The sequence below is a fragment of the Fistularia commersonii genome, chromosome 29 (genome assembly GCF_037954325.1).
Source record: "Fistularia commersonii isolate RoL2024-O1a breed Wild chromosome 29, RoL_Fcom_v1.0, whole genome shotgun sequence".
NCBI classification, from domain to species: Eukaryota; Metazoa; Chordata; class Actinopteri; order Syngnathiformes; family Fistulariidae; genus Fistularia; species Fistularia commersonii.
The window spans coordinates 3350051-3367149 of NC_141312.1; the positions used below are offsets into that span (position 1 = coordinate 3350051).

General features: G+C 42.8%; 1 protein-coding gene across 2 annotated transcripts; it reads right to left on the reverse strand.

Moving 5' to 3' along the window:
- Positions 1-1686: 1686 nt before the first annotated feature.
- On the reverse strand, positions 1687-16857 carry slc43a2b (solute carrier family 43 member 2b). Of its 2 annotated transcripts, XM_086177476.1 has the most exons (15): positions 16807-16857; positions 15771-16083; positions 12419-12710; positions 12220-12275; positions 12064-12140; positions 9681-9773; positions 9458-9591; positions 5782-5978; positions 5566-5709; positions 5465-5482; positions 4431-4563; positions 4187-4319; positions 3634-3707; positions 3433-3556; positions 1687-3341 (listed from the first exon to the last, which is right to left on the reverse strand). In XM_086177476.1, the coding sequence occupies exons 2-15, from the start codon at positions 15928-15930 to the stop codon at positions 3180-3182; spliced, it is 1797 nt and encodes a 598-aa protein (XP_086033602.1). In that variant the 5' UTR covers positions 15931-16083; positions 16807-16857; the 3' UTR covers positions 1687-3179. The 2 variants fall into 2 exon arrangements, with proteins under 2 accessions (XP_086033602.1, XP_086033603.1); XM_086177477.1 differs by lacking the exon at positions 5465-5482.
- Between the last annotated feature and the right edge of the window lie 242 nt (positions 16858-17099).

The following is a 17099-nucleotide window of genomic DNA, read 5'->3' on the forward strand; positions in this document are numbered from 1 at the left end:
AAAAATGTGTTAATTGATCATAGGAAATATTAAATGAAAAGAATGTATGGGATTAAATAACACAACTTAATACTATTTACATGATCATTCATTCTTTCTTATCTAAATGTCTAATTGCACTATTTATAAAAATGTTTACTGTTGTTATTTCTCATCAATTTATATCCAAATGCACTGCGTAAGGAATTTCACCGCACAGGGTTTCTACACAATACACGCTTTGAATCTCTTTGAATCTTTGAATCATTCATTATCTCTTCAGCTTATCTTATCCCAGCTGTCACTGGGCGAGAGGCGGGTTCACCCTGAACCGGTCGCCACGCCAGGGGTCAAGGGTCACATATAGAGACAAACAATCACCTTCTCATTTATCTCATCCAGGTAGTGTGGATTTTGTTATACTCTTTGTTATTCCTTTAGTTGAATAGCAGTCAACCTGCCCCTTTAATTATACCTGCACCTTTCCAGACTTTCATAATAAATAGATTTCTTAAATGACAGTTATATCTGGTTTTACGTTGCCTCTCATCCCCTCTCTGAGCCGGGGTGTAACATAAATGGGGGCTGGTATGAGATTTATGGTTAATATCTTAAGGCAGGGGTGGGCAATTATTTTGCCTGGCGGGCCAACTAGGTATCATTGAAATTGATCAAAATTAAATTTGCAATTTAAATATTAATTTTTTGTCATTTTATTTCCACTTTAAAATCATTAATGATCAAATAACTGTGCCGACATTATTTTGTATGCACTCATCGATACAAGAGGAATAAATAAGGAGTTTCTAAATTCAATATTGATTGAAAATACTTGATAGATTATTCAAAGAAAATAGTTTGGCGGGCCGGATTTGGCCTGCGGGCTGTAAAATGCCCAGATGTGTCTTGAGGGGAGGGCGGAACGGTGCTGAAGTGGTTAGTACTTCAGTTTTACAGCATGGCGAACCCTGAGTTTGCTTGTTCTCCTCATGTCTGCGTGGGCTTCCTCAGGTTTCCTCCCACAATCCAAAAACACGCAGCAGATCAACCGGGAAAACTGCCCAGATGTGCAAATAAGACTTGCCTGTTTAGGTGGCCCTGCGATTGACTGGCAACCGGTCCGGGGTGTACCAGGCCTCTCTCCTGCAGGCGGCACCTGGCCTCCTTTCTTTTCCCTAATTGTCATGCAGGAGTTCTCTGTCGATCGGACCGCCTGCGGCCGATGGCTGCGATTTCAGAGGCAGATGAAACCATTTAAAGCTGATGTGAAGCACGCCGAGGGGAAATGCTGTTTCCTTACTGTGCTGGTTGAAGCAAAATATTTCGGGTGGGTGTTTGGGTCGCTGACTGTTTCTCCTCAGATTTTGTTCCTCTTTGTTGTTGTACCTGCAGACCCCTAGATTGTGGCCTGCTCTCTCTCTGAGGACTTTATTTTGAGTAGCAGCCAACCTGCCCTCTTTTCCTTATAATTCTCACTCTTTTCCAGACTTCTATAATAAATAGTTTTATTCCACCAATACGGCATGTTTGAGGAAACCCATGCAAACGGGGTGAATAAACCAATAAAACATCTGTATTTGACTGAATCTGATTATTAATCTAAACTAAAATACCTACAATTTTTATGACTCCAATATTCCTGTATGGAAGGGTCTTCAGACCTGCTTTGTGCTGGTGCATCCAAAACAAAAAAAAAAAATGCACACATTTAAACATATGGATACAGTCTTTATTCACTGCCAGTCTCCCATTACAAAATATCTAACAATGAAAAACATTGTCCTCAGTGATATGCTGTCTGAAATACCCCATGTGAACAACACATCCGATATGCGAGTATTTGCCAGCGTGGTGCTGCTTCCCGACTGAAAGCAACAAGAAAGTGCTGGAATTAATGGCATTTTAATGGATTTACAGGGAATAAAGTGCTGAATTTCTCCCAATAGAAGGCAGGTTGAAAGAAAATGTTTTTGTGCCAAAGCGTATTCATCTTCCAATAAACCCACTTGAATTATAAATGTTTCAGCAATTTAATTTCAAATGGGAGACCATTACTTTGCTCGCAAATGTTAGACTGAACATTTTTTCCCTTCAACGTTTCTTCACTTTTATATAAAGGTATACTCAAAAGGCACGTCTGGTAAACTTGATATACAAAAAGTAAAGACATCAGGAAATAAAATAAATATGCTAAACATACACGAGTATGTTAATGGCAAACATGCAGCGGGTTAATATTCAACGTACCATAGGATTTATGGCTCTGCCGCTATCTTTCAATAAGTTATTTTTTTTTAATCTTTGCAGGAAATTAACTGCAGATGGCTTCATTTTGCAGACATGTTTTTAAATAGTCAAATTCATACAAACCCTGCAGTACGACAACACGTTTTTTTTTTTTTTTTTCCACGGCTAACCCAAACCCGAATGAGAAGGCACTATTTTACGTTACTCGACCAATAATATACGAAGAAATTTCCAGCCTAATATTCATTAAAGAAAACGTCTAGTCACCCTCTTCATACCCATTAATGCCATCGAGTCGACACTTACCTTTTGCGCTTTCTTTTTAAAACGTCACCTGAGTGACAGATAGGTAGCATCGTGTCATTTAAAGGCAACATATCAAAACACGAAGCAAAAGACTCATTATCGTGGGATCACTCACTTTTCATGGTGATGTTTTGCTCTGCAAGTTCTACCCTCTATCTATTTCTTCTGGTTTGGAGAAAATAAAAACAGTCTTATGTGTGAAGAATTTTTACACCTGGGCAGTTTAGAAAAGAGGAGATAAAAAAAAAAGAGATATCAGAGGAATTGGGGGAATACAGAGTGCTGATGCCTCATTCCTTTCACAGTCTTTCCTCTTTCTCATTCTTCTCTCCTCGACATTTCATCCCCCCCCCCCCCCGCCCCCCGAAGCAACTGTCCAATGACCTTGTTTCCGTGACAACTGCAGCACGAGTCGTCTTGTTGGGATTTTTGAAAAAAAAAACAAAAAAAAAAAAAAACAACAAAAAAAACAAAAACAAAAAACGGATGTGGCAGTCTGTCAGAGTGTGTGTGTGTGTGTTTCTGTGCTTGATGGAAACCTAAAATGTAATATTTATCCTTTTGTATGCGTGTGATTGGCCGGACGCAAGATGCCTCCCGTAGGAAAATCTTTCATTTCCACACATTTTATCTCTGTATTCACATCCCTAAACAAAGGCCTCGGGGATGTCGGAGCCGTTGATTTTGATGTAGATCTTAGCATTGTTCTCCTTTCCCTGTTGCTGTTTGTAGAGCGTCCGTCTGTACCAGATAAGGTGGAGAGGAAGCAAGAAGCCCAGCATGCTGAGAGCGAGGAGCCCGACGTTGACCTGGGGTGAAACGACAAAATGAGCCGTGCTCAGAGGTTTTGGTCTGTGAACACGTGTGTTTAAGTGTGTGTTCGCTTGTGTGTGTACACACCCAGAGTGGATCTCCGTTCAGGGGTCCCATCATCGCCAAAAACAAGGGTTGCTGCAGCAAAGCAAAGACGGCGCTAACCAGAGACTGCATGCCTGTTAGACTGCCAAACTGAGAGGAGGGGTACCTTTGGAGAAACAACGGGGGGGGATTAATTATTCCATTTGGATCTGCATCCAAATGCAATGTTTGAGAAAAACTTACACAGCTGCGTAAAGGCCACCGACGGCGGAGTGGATGAAACCTCGCACCACGGTATGTAGGATGAACGATACGATCTAAGGGAGAGAAATCGGTACTGAATTAACTCGTTTTCACAGAATCTGGGATATTAAAGCATCGGCTTTAAGTTCTGAATGGACAATTGAATCGCGGAAAAGGGCCGGGGTCACTGAAGCATTTTATGATAACGGTGTGGTCACTGCGCATTCGTGCCAGGCTTGTTTTCAGTTTATGACGGGTTGAAAGTACATGTAATTTGGATGTGTTGGAACAGGCCTATCAGTGTGTTGTGTGCTGACGGTTTGCAGAATTCACTGAGAAAATGGCTGGTAAATGTGAGATGAAAACACTGCAGATGTAAGTCTCATTCATCTGGAAAATTTACACAGGAATTATACACAGTTATGATGTTAGCGCTGTTGACTTTTGGCTTCTCGCAACAAAGAGGTTGGAAAAAGGGGTTAATCAGTAACTGATTTTGAAGAGAAATGTCTCTAAACATCATCTTTGATGATATTGCCGTCCGATGGCTCACCTGCAGGGGAAGGTTGGGCACCAAGCAGGTGATCCCGAATCCCACAAGGAGAAAATTGGTGAGGATAAACGCCCGCAAAGCGTTGGTCACTTTCTGAGTCTTTCTGTCCCTGCGCGTTTTCTTGGGCTCGTTCCTGGAGATTAACAACAATATTAACAAACGACAACTCGGCGTTTCACGACAGCGGTTCAGGCTCGGTAAAGGAAGAGAGACGGGTCGAGGGAACGGGTCAAACGTGACTCACTTGCCGCAGGCGTCCTTTGCTTCCCCTCCATCATCGCAGTCCTTTAGCTTCCAGTCCATGATCTGACCAATCACAGGAGTGGTCATGAGGCAAAGCAGCTGCAGCACACCAAAGATGGAGGAGTACAGACTGACTGTGGGAAGAGGCGGAGAAGATTAGATGGAGTATTTACGTACATTTTAAGAATCGAGAGTAAAAACTAAAGATGTATGTGGCGGCGCTGTGATGCCATAAGAACGAGGGAGGGAAGGCGGTGTCAGAAATTGAGGACCGCATTACCTGTGTGTTGGTGGGGTTAATTATTAGTGTTAGAGGAAAGGGAAGACAAAAACATTTTCAATAGTTAATAACAGAGACTTATAGCTGGCTGGGTAATAACAAATAGAGCACGTCGGTGTGAAAGCGCTTGTGACGGAGGCCCGGCGCGACGCAGGAGGCCAAGGTTAGTAGATGATTCTCACAAATTGGAATCTAAAGCCGAAGAATGTCTCGAATCTAAAGACGAACCACACTTTTCTGCAGAATGATTTCTTGTTAACTTCCAGGAAGCGAGGGTTAAGGTTCGGGCTCAGGACCGCTAAAGCTGATAGGACAGACACTAATACGTCCTGCTCCTTGGAAGTGTGGATTGGAGGTGGAGGGGGTGGGTTATTGGCTGATAAAATCACTTTTGCTTGAGTGATAGACAAAATAAAAGTAGAAAACATGAATAAAAAAAAAACCCTTAATATAGGAATAATCAAAATATAGATAAATGCATTTATGTAACAAAATGACACCTAATTTTGCCCACTGAGATGGGTTCTTGGATGAAAATGAGAAAATAATTGCATCATTTTCCGGGATCTTTTGCTGTTATTGTCATGTTCTGGGTGTCTTCCATGGGTTTAAAATTGGTCGACTAGTCTTCCAGGTTTTCCAGGACATGTTGGATGATGGTAAAACTATAAAATGAGAGCGCCAGGTAGAAGTGCTACAGTTTTTGTTACTGGTCTAATACGACTACTAAGAGGATGATAGACATGTGGTCTTACCGACTTCCATTCTCTCCACTGTAAATGCAATTTAAACCGAGTAAGTGTATGGACAAGCGTGAATATTTCCACATCAGAAAAATAACCACGGCGGCACGAACCTCGGTTGAGGTCCCCGTCGCTGAGGGACTCCAGGACGCTGTTCATAGCGCCCATGTAGAACAGGAGCCGAAGCTGCGTGACGGACATGGTCACCAGACTGAGAAGGAACATGGTGCTGCTCATGGTTTTGAAGATGGACTGAGCTGCAAAGGAGAATAGCGGAGCGTAAGACGCACATCGATGCTGCGCGTTTGTCTCGGTATGCCGCGTCTTACTCTCTTCCTGTGGCTTGCAGTCCATCTCCAGGTCCATGGTGGAGAGGCAGAGCTTGTGTCCATCCTTAGTAGGCAGCTCCTTCTGCTTCACACTGTTGCCCACGCTGAGACGGCGGCCCACCGTAGTCACTTGGCGGTAGAAGTGCTTCCCTGTGATTTTGTGGTCAAAGCCCAGCCAGCTGAACTTGATCTTCACACTGAGACGCCAGAGGGAGGGAGGTGGCGAGCAGGGTAGAAGGTCGGGAGTGGAGGACAGGGGCGACGGAAGACAGGGAAAAGTGAAATGAGGACAAATGTAAGAAAAAAAAAGAGGTAAATGCATTGAAAGCATTTCCACTAATGTGACACACAGAGGCTGATTTGTCTTCCGTTTGCAACGTTATGTATTTGCACAGTTGTACAAGAAATTATTTAAAATAATTTACCACAAGTCATAAGGTGATATTTGACAAGTAAGATAAGATAAGATAAGATAAGATAAGATAAGATAAGATAAGATAAGATAAGATAAGATAAGATAAGATATACAGGAGTGTCTCAGAAAATTAGAATATTGTGATAAAGTTCTTTGTCTTCTATAATGCAATTAAATAAAAAAACTTTTTATGATATTGTAATATTTTGAGATACGATTTTTGAGTTTTCTTAAGATGTAAGCCATAATCAGCAATATTAAAATAATAAAAGGCTTGCAATATTTCAGTTGATTTGTAATGAATCCAGAATGTATGACATTTTTGTTTTTTCAATTGGATTACAGAAGATAAAGAACTTTATCATAATATTCTAATTTTCTGAGACACTCCTGTATATTGATCCTCATAGGGGAAATTCTTTGGTCACAGCAGCGCAACAATTACAGTATCGATAAATACAGGTACAAATATAAATAAAGAGATGATTAAAAGATAGCAAAAGACAACCACAACAGCAAGGGTGAAAATAGACAACATAAATGACAACAAGAAGGATAAGAACATAAACAGAGTGACAATAGCAATGACAAAAATAAACAAAAGTAAGCAGGATGCGAATGGGCTGAGAACAACAAGGATAAAAATAGAGCAGTTTGTTCCATTAATCGAGAAATCGACCGTGACGTCAGTGACGAAAGTAAAAATATAGTCAAATGAATAATATCTAAGCTAGCAGACAAACCCCTCAGCCGGCATTACAGTATAAAGATATGAATACATTTCCAGTCCTACCCCAGTAGTTATCAGATTCAGTTGCAAATAAAGCTAAAATGTAAAGATGCATTATAAAAAGCATTACCCCTCACAGCTAAAATATGTTTTTCAGTAAAAGATAATTGCAAAGTAGTGTGTGAACTGATGTGCAGATTCTGCAGTATCTAATGTACAGATGAGGTTGTGATGGCGACATACGGGGGGGTTCATGGCTGTTGAGGCACTGACTTCATTGCAATCAGATTTACGAACCCTACAGAGTATCTTATTCGTCAAATAAGCCAAGGAGTTGCAAAAACAATCCCTGGAATCACCGGGGAGCGCCCCCTAGCATGAGGCAGGAGAACTGTGAGCCTCACATAATGGCTCTTTTTGCAGCTGTTTTACGATCACTCAGCACAAGAAACAAATAACACACACACAGTTGTTGACAAAAAAAAACACTGTACATTGGAAAATGTAGTTCATGTTGCAAAAGTGTTTAACATTTTATGAGCAACACGCAGAGAGTCAGCAATACGGTCTTAGTGCAGAGCATGCCAGTAAGTAAGCCATCATTGCACAGGCTCAACAGTATGCTGCCGCACCGCACATCTCTTTACAGTATTTTAACGGTAAGTGTGAAAATCCTTTAAAACTGATGAAATTAATGAAAAGTAGCATTACTTTGCAAATCACTGATGAATATAACCATTTAGTTACCTTTTAGATTTCACTTTTTGATGGCAAGTGAGGCACGGCCTCTCCTGCCTCCCCTGACTGCACGTCACTTGTGATGTTATCACAACTGGACTTTTTATTCAAGTAAATGGAGTTGAAAAAGAACTGGGGTCGATACACACATCTTGGATATCTTAACAGATTACAGTTTCCTGGGGACACCATGCGACTCGCATAAGCAGAGAGGTTTTTTGGCCGAGGAAGCAACTCCAACGTGTGCTTCTAATGAACTCATTTAGCCGATAAGGAGAGTGATTGCCGGGCACGCTTTCAGTTTATCGTTATGTTGCATTACATAATAATCTCTCAGCATCATATGCGATGATAACCCCGTGCACATGCATCCAGACGGGTAGAACTCCAAAGTTCATCTTTAGTTTTATCATTGGCGATCGCAGGGGGCAATGAAATGCATCTGCTTCGACTGTCCATTCTAATTTTTATAGCGAGTATATGGAGTTTTCATGATATATATGCAAAGTCATATGATAGTTCTGACCGCTTCGATTGGGTTGTAGTAAAGCTACACTTGTAATTTGGTTATAGAAAAAAAAATACAAGGTAACACATTTGAAATACAGCAATTATAACAACAAAAGCATCAAAACCCCTATCGTTTTCCTCTCGTATTGTGCATTGATGGAGTTTTAGGGTCACCGACGGGTCAATAAAGCATAATTAGGAAAGCTACGCCCCCCTCCTCCCCCGGCGCTTTGGGAAGTTAATATTTATTTTGCAATTTTTAGCTTCCAGTATTGTTTAATCTTCGGTGCCTGTGCTGCAACACATTTTTATATTTTTATAGATTTTTACACACCTTTATTTTTATTTGATTTATTTATTTTGATCTTTACTGTTCTTTTTATTTCATTTTTATTATTCGTTATTTTTATTCTTTTTTTTTTTTTTTTTATAGAGTTCTCTTTTGATTCTTCCCCTGGTTGACCGACCCTTTCTATTTCTTTTTTTTTTTTTTTTTTTCGACTCCAACACTGTGCACCCACTACAGGAGCCAAGTTTTGGAGTTTTATTTTTGTCTCCCATCTTGTTCTTTCTTTCACCTAAGCCAGGGGTCAGGAACCTTTTTAACTGGGAGAGCCATAAAAGCCAAATATTTCTAAATATATTTCATTGAGAGCTATATAGTATTTTTAACGTATAATAAATTGAATATGTCTTACTTTTAATGTGACCTCTAGTGCTGCCCGAAGTGCCGCTTTATATATATTTATATTTTATCATTACATATTAGACATATCGCAGATCCAAATGCAAATTCCTCGGTCCACACAGCCTGGAATGCTCGGTAATCATCGTCTTTTTTTCTTTTCGCCACCTTTTCCATTTCAAGGGTTGAAGCGGATAAACTAGTTGGCTATCTGATAAAATTAATTTATCACCTTTTGGTTTTTTCAAGCTATTGGTTCCCGACCCGAAGGACGGGTGACCCGTGAAATTTATATTCAAAACTATTTTTTGTTTCCTTTAAAATGACACAGTATTATGAAGATATATTTTTAAATCAGCTTCAAACTGATTTTTTTTTTCATCTCAAAATTGTCCGGGAGCCATATGCCGCCATAGGTTCCCCGATCGCTGACTTAGTTTTCATCCAATACTCCCGATCTCCCTTTTTATGTTTCTTGGACGGGTTGCAAACCGAAATCTATTTTGTTGTTCTTCACCCGTGACGTGAAATGACAATAAAGTTCGATATTCAGCCCAAATCAGTGCATCTGTTTGTGCATCTAGGATAAAGTACTGACGTGTAGTCCATGTCCTCTGGTCCCGGGAAAGGTTCAAGCGGCCAGTTGAAGAAGCAGTTCAAGAAGACCACTCCCGCACAGGCAGCCCACACCACCAGAATCGTGATGAACGGTACTCCAAAATCATAGATTACCTGTGTGCAATGGCCAAAGAGAAAAATCAAAAAATGCACAAGCTCCATACAGCGTTAAGGGTATTTTGCGGGCGAGGGGGTCGGATTACCTTCACGCCAGGGAAAGTGACGGCAGAAGAGGCGTAGGAGCCGATCATCAACGCGATGAAGGTGGAACGAAGGTCCCCGAACATATTAGGCAGCTGGGAGAGACGGGGAGAGACGGACGCCTTCAATCATCACACACCTTCAATTCACGTAAAAAGTTTAAGTTCTGTCTATTTGTGAATTTAAATACAAGGTGAGACTGTCTATTTTCAAGACCATCTGAGAAAATGAAACACAGCAACATGGAGCACCAGTAAAAACAACAGTAATCAGCGTCACACAACGCACAGCTGTCCGACACACACACACACACACACACACACACACAACAAACAGCACAGTCTGATTTCTATACAGCTGAAACATCAGAAGCGGGGCGTCTGTTGGTGAGGTGACATTAAGGACAGGAGAGTTTTAGCAAGAAACAGTGATCCTTTTGTAGTGTGAAGACAATAAGGGGCTGTTTTTAGCCACACACACAAATATGAACAGTTTGCAAGAGACTAAACAACCACAACAACAAAGAAATTCTATTACGTAACATGGTGTGAGCCGAGGGATCCCGTGTGTTTTCGGAGGATGTTATCAGAATGAGGTGTAAAATTTTTCGATCGGATTTCCCGGAGTAAAACCGGTAAGCCGGCCCGCGATCCGACCGCCGACCGGCATGGCGGCGAGCCAGCGAACATTATCTAACTCCGCCAAGAAATGCTTGCGCCGGAGGTCTGAGGTGGCGCCGTGATCCGTGAGTCAAGGAGCAGAGCGGATTCTAATGATTAACCAAACATCGAGAACAGAATGTAAGGTTGTGAAGGAGATAGAGAGAAAATGTGGTTTAATGGAGATTCTGGGAAGTTCCTTGACCTGAGGTGGAAAACAGGGGAACAAATGGAGTCTCAAATCACGGGCTTTTACGGCATCACTGACTCCGGTAAGTAAAAAAGCAACACACCCGATGAAAGATGCCGCGGCACCAGCGTGTGGAGCCTTAGCGGGACATTTAATTGGGAGATTTACAGCCCCTCGGTAGTGAACAGCATCACCATGGTACGACCTTGGATTCACTCCGCGCTTCGACCGAGGGGGAAGAATGCAAGGGGGGGCTTGGGGGGGGGGGGGGGGGGTCGGACGCCGGGAATTCTGTGAATCCCGAGGAGCATCAGTTGTTTTGCTCAACCCAAGCCTGCCTGCGGGGGAAATGCTTGTAAGGACCATGAAGGTCAGGGGCGGCGTGACACGCCTGTTACAATGCCTTCTAGTTTGACAATCATTGCGAGGTGAGGAGTTTGATCATTTACGTTGTTTATGGGGGAGGCTGCCTTGCTGGGTATTCCAGAATACCTCACACTGCTGGAAGAAAAAAAATCCAGACGTGCCTTGTGACCCTCTAGTTTGCCCGAGAATTCAAGATGATATCAGCCTCAGGCAGTACCTCACTATATTTACTCAAGTAGTGTACTTAAGTGCATGCTTGAAAATTTCCATCCCACTCTACTTTACTCTTCCATATTTGATACTAATTTTGCTGGTAATCTTGCTGTGCTTATGTGAGATTTAATTTCATATTTATCTGTTATTTCATCCATGACTAGATTTAACTGATGTCAGTTAGAAAGGGGGGGGGGGAATCATAGTTAATACTACTACTGCTACTGCTACAATAATAATAATAATGATAATAATAATAATAAATTAATTAATTTAAGTAAATCATTTCATATTATTATTATTATTATTATTTTAAATCTTTTTTTATTTTTGTTGTCCACATGTTGCTTGTGTAGCAACTCAATGTGTTTACTCATTGTGTGTACATATACTACTTTTTGGGGCTGCAATACTTAGAGTTCTCCTTGTTGTCATGACTACAGGCTACCGTAATATTCTTTTTTTATCGCTGTTATGTATATTTTATTTAAAGTTTTTATGAAAAACACAGCATTATTGAAAACAGTGTATTTAAAATCGTGACTGGAGTGTGTGGGTGTATTTTGAACATTTTACATCCTTATGTTAGAAAAAGCCATCAACAGTCTGCAGAATGTTACTTCTTTTTAAAGTCATATGCATATGAATATAAAAGGATAAATAAATAAATGCGTGTGTGTGTGTGTGTGTGTGTGTGTGTGAAAGGGGTGGGCATGAAATATTACTTTACTTCCAACCCCCTCCTCTCCCAATGGAGCCTCCTGCTATCCAGTGTGGAGGCCTGTTGTCCTCGGGAACAGTGCGAGAGTGTAAGAAGCGAAAAAACAGGACAGAGCAGGAGACGGGAGGGGAGGGAGGGCATGAGCGGGCCGCGGGCCAGCATCCTGTTACAGCGCCCGAACAAATATTTATGGCCATGGAATTGATCGATTAGGATAAACATTGTTTGGCGCTTACCGTGAGAGAAGTGAAGGTCATGCACATGCCCCCGAAGCCGTTAAAGGTTAGGGCGATGAAGATGAGGACAGAGAGTTCTGCAAACGACACCGGATTTCGCACGTCAGTCGTGATTCCGAACACCGGCCGAGCCGATGGGCCCGCAGACGCGCTTACCGTTCGGTTTGTAGGCGCCGTACGCGATGAGGAGACACGACAATCCGAAACACGTGCTGCAACGAGGAAATCCATTCAAACGTTAATCTTGTTTCGGGGTGTCGTTTCCCACGGATTACAATGAATGCTCGGAAAAAAAATCGAAGATTTCCACAAATAATATCCGGGTCGATCCGACCTCGCTCGCTCGCTCGCTCACCTGCCCAACAGCCGCAGCTTGCGAGGCCCGTATTTGTCCATGACGATCCCGAGAGGCAGAGTGATGGCCGAGAGCAGGAAGGATCCCACGGTGAAAGCCAGGTTGAGCATCTCATCCTGCTCTTTGCAAATCAGCCAGCCGTTCATCCTCAGAAACCCATCCTCGGGGACCAGGGGCTTCATCTCCACCCCGTCGCCCAGCCCGACCACACCCGCGTCCTCGTAATAATCCACGTAGTCGCTGTCCGGCGTCGCTTTCGTCGGAAGAGACTTGTTGTAGCTGGAGCTGTTCGCTGGGGAATTCAATGAAACGGTTAGAAATTGTCGTACGATTCCGATCTCACACGTCGAAATCTACTCTGGATCTCCTGTCAGCATGTTGCCACATGGATTTCATTAGTTGCTTATTTCAGCAGGGATAAAATGTGATAAGACGGCATCATCGATAGACTGGAGAAGGGGGCAAAAGGGGAAGAGAAGGAGTCAATATGTCGTGACGTAGTTTGGAAACCGATTGCTCGTGACCGTCGCAACGGTGCGGAGATGATTCTCCACCGCAGCTCGGGATCTCGGAGGCCTTTGTGTTTTTCCTGCAGGAACTCGCAGACATGCTGTGGCTCAAACCTGAAAGGAGCGAAGGGCTAAAGTACGGAGAAAATCACTTACGACGGCACAATCTGATGACGTAGTTTTCTGCGTAATCCGAGTCCCCGGTCCTTATCTACAGATAATGGGACGTTTATAACAACAGTGTGATTTCACACACGCTAATTGCTAATGACTTTCCTCTCTCTCTCTCTCTCTCTCTTTCTCTTGCTCTTTCAAGTAATCTTCTGCTATCGGGAAATTTCTGTGGAAATAATAGGAAAGTTTTCCACATTTCTATCTGATTTATTGCTAATATAGAAAATAAAAAAAACCCTCACTAACCCAAGCTTACTGTTCTGTATACTTCCTGTGCAAGTGTATTTGCAGTCCCTATGTCCTCTATTGTAAGTCGCTTTGGATAAAAGCGTCTGCCAAATGCAATGTAATGTAATATAAAGTTACAAAACTTAATGTGATTGAAAACTAATGTCTGGTCGTTCACTTTCTTTCTTTCACGATCGACATGGATAGATTTTTATAGCATCGTCATTCATTTTTAATTACAATACAATGCGGCCGATACATTTTAATCATTTCTTTTCATTCATTTACCTCTACTGGGGATCGGCTGCATTTCGGTCTTTCTAGTGTTGAATGAAATAACTGAAAAAAATCAAGTTGCTGCTTGAACAATTGCTGCTTGCAGTGAATTCAAGTTTAGCATACTGTCCTGTCCTCAGCCTCTCATTATAAAAATTATGGCACCGAGTGACTGGCACACTGTCAGCAACTGCATTTTTGTGTGACGGAGCAGAGAGCTGTGTGTGTGTCTGTGTCCTCTCACCGGGCTTTCAAGATCGCTGGCTGGTTGCACAAAAATGCAACAACAGAAAGAGCGGCGGAACAAAACACACAACTTTGTCCGGTTTGTTTTCCGACGCGGGGCCTTTTCTCAAAAATACCAACGGACTAACGGAGGGTGAAACATCCTTCAGATGAACTCTGGTTCCGAGAAAATGTACGTTCTAAGTCGTTTTCACACCTTGCGGTTTCAAAGCACTTAACGCTGGATTGCATTCGCCCGTTCGTGCACGGATGGTGGCAGAGCCGCCATGCATGCACTCTGGCGCCGCGATCGCTTGCAACTTGTTTGCAGACGGGAAAACCGACCACTAAATTTCCAATTGGCTTCCAACTGAGTCAGTTTTTTTTTTTTTCCAAAAAACAAAAAAAATACACCGATTCATGACCCATTGTTGTACAATTTTAACCATATTTTAACGCTTTAATGCAGTTTTGTTATATTTCTTCCCATGTTTTTTCTCCCGACAACCCTGTAACCTCTTCTGATTTCCACGATTCATCACTTTGCTATCAGCCCTCTGTCCCTTCCCATCCTTTATCAACGGACTTTGCTCTCACATATTACCACTAATAAAACTGCGCTGCGATCACTCTATCACGTGTCACGGGGTTGGAAATAGCTGAGCGGGGGCTGCTGCCGCCGTATCGTTACATCACGGGAGCAAGATAAGACAGCCGTATTGTACGGCGTCAGGAATTCGCCAACCACTTTGGCCGCTTTCGTTGGTTGGCAGTTATAGGGAAGCTCAGTCTGTAAAAAATAGAGATATGTTTAATATTGCTTCGTTGTTGCAGATCATGCTCTGAGAAAATAGGAATTCTGACTGTTCTCAGGGAAAGTTATTTTTGCAAATTTGCACTCTTCAAAATAATAGAACGAAGTAATCATTTACTTCAAATATCAGCGAGAATGTTCCTGAAAATAGCAAATAGTGGAGACAATGGCCGAAAACCGTCACGAAACTGTTCAAAATTGATGTTGATGAATAAAAAAAAAAATGTGTTAGGATGTCATCATATTTTAAGGATATGATCAAGTGAATGGGGAAGAGTTTGACTTTGCTGGACACGTATGATAATGTATCATTGGCAGTTTTGTTATTTCCGTTAATACCACAATGATGCAGGACCGTCTTTATGGACAGGCAAACATTAGAATCCTAAACAACACTGCCATACAATCACCCATCAGATAAATCAATTGTGCTAAACTCCCAGGGAGATTAGATGGCAACTAGTGAGGTACAGGGACTCCATTCAGCCGTCCGTTTGCACGTGTGCGTGCACGTCTGTCAGCAGTGTCCTCCAGTCAGGGCACGGAGCACGACACGGCGGCACGTGAGGTCCAAAGAATAAGTTCACCCTTACCATCTACGCCTTTGCCTATCTTGGGGCGGCTGGTGCTGAAACACCTGGTGCTAAATGGTGGGGGTTGGAAACAGCATGTGTATGTGTGTGTGTGTGTGTGTGTGTGTGTGTGTGTGTGTAGGGGGGTGTAAGTGTGAATAAAAACCATTTGGCTCATTGTATTTTAATTTAATTAAATGACTCTATTGCCTGTGTCTCCCCCCGAAAGTCTAAATCAAGTGTCTGCAGCATCTCTCTGCTTTAGATCTTATTGTTTTCATATTTTCACAATTATAACTCTTTACCCGCTTTCCTTAGTTCCTATTTTTACCCTCATATTATGTTAAGGGTCAATTTGACCCATTGGGTCAGTGGGTGAAATGGGTCAAATTGACCCTTAACATAATAAGAGGGTTAAGGATACATCTTAAATTGATGACAAACTCCAGGATCTACCTGTTGTAAATGCAGTTACTCAAAAATCAGTGGTTGTTAAGAGCCTTAAACCAAGAGGTTTTTTTTTCAAAAGCCAAAGCGAAACGGTCTAAACTCACCCTCCTCGTTGCAAAGGTACGAGTAGAAACCTTCGGACTTGAGCATGAGAAGCAGCGACCCCCATCCCAAAAGCACGGCAGAGAAGAGCAGGTTCTCGACGATGGCGGTCACTGCCATCCACCAGCGCCTGGCGAAGGCCGTGGCCAGAGTCGGAGCCATGGTTGGAGGGACGCGACTGAGAGCGGAGTGATGTGAAAAGCCGGGGGAAGGAGGCGGAGGAGAAGCAGCGGCGGCAGCAGCCGGGCGGTGATGTGGAGAGACAAAGATATCTCCCTGACCGACGCTCCAGATGAAGGGTCACCAATTACTTATCTGTGAGGAGAAAGGCACGAGAGGGGAGGGGAGGTTTTATAGTTCGCCTATCACTGCAAGTTACCGAACAATAGACGGATAGATCGATTTTACAAAATAACTGAACTTTGAATATCACGGATGAATGACGTGAAACAAAAATGTGACGATGTTGGCTATTTCTCTATCCGTCGCTTTTTTTTAATTTACTTTCTGATAAACTTAATTAGGATAAGGGAATCTTGATAGAGTGGGAGTTGCCTTGAATAGCCACAGTTTGCATGTTATTTACTCATATTTGTTGCAAATATAATGACATAATGTTGCTGATCTGGCACCACATAATAAGCTCTAATAACCGCAGAAGTGGCATCACAGAGTTTCTGTTGTGTGTTGTTCTGTTGTTTGTGCCGAAGCAGGAAAACTGGTCCAGACTGGACCCGGGGAAGGAAAGTGGGGCTCCCTCACCCCAGGGGCCCCCCTGCCTCCCACCCTTCCAAACAAACCCTGAAGGTCCCCACCGGCCCATCCAAGCACGGACCTCTCCCTGCAATTACCCTGCTGCATCAAAAGCATAAAGGAAGTGCTGCACAAACAATAAACAAGCCAGCTTGCACAAGCTCAAACACACACACACATTGCACACACACACACACACACACACACACACACACACACACTGGCAAGGATTGTCCAATTTTTCTAAGTAATATGCATCCTGAAAGGCCAAATAAACGTTCTTACCTCCTCTGGCTGAGAGCACCATCCATTTCCAGAGTTCCAACTTAAGTGACCAGCAGTTATCAGTGAAAGCCAGATATATATATGCTTGGGCCGGCCCCGCGTTGCGCCCCCTAGTGGCCGATACCGGAACTCCACGGTGTTTCTGCAGAGTCGTGCTGCAGGCCGGAGTTGCGGCTCCTGCGGGCCCATTGATGAGCGGGAAGCGTTTAACGGGGCCAATGGAAAGGATTAATCAAGCCAAACAAAGTGCGGTCGAAAACATAATGGACTCTTGCCGATTAGAGAGGGAGACG

Bases quoted from the DNA above. Each gene is read 5' to 3' on its own strand.
- slc43a2b (XM_086177476.1), bottom strand. From the start codon at position 15,930: ATGGCTCCGACTCTGGCCACGGCCTTCGCCAGGCGCTGGTGGATGGCA. The intron at 12,276-12,418 runs GTGAGCGAGCGA...TCCTCGTTGCAG, and splicing joins AAGCTGCGGCTGTTGGGCAG to CACGTGTTTCGGATTGTCGT. The intron at 3,708-4,186 runs GTGAGCCATCGG...TCTCTCCCTTAG, and splicing joins TGCCCAACCTTCCCCTGCAG to ATCGTATCGTTCATCCTACA.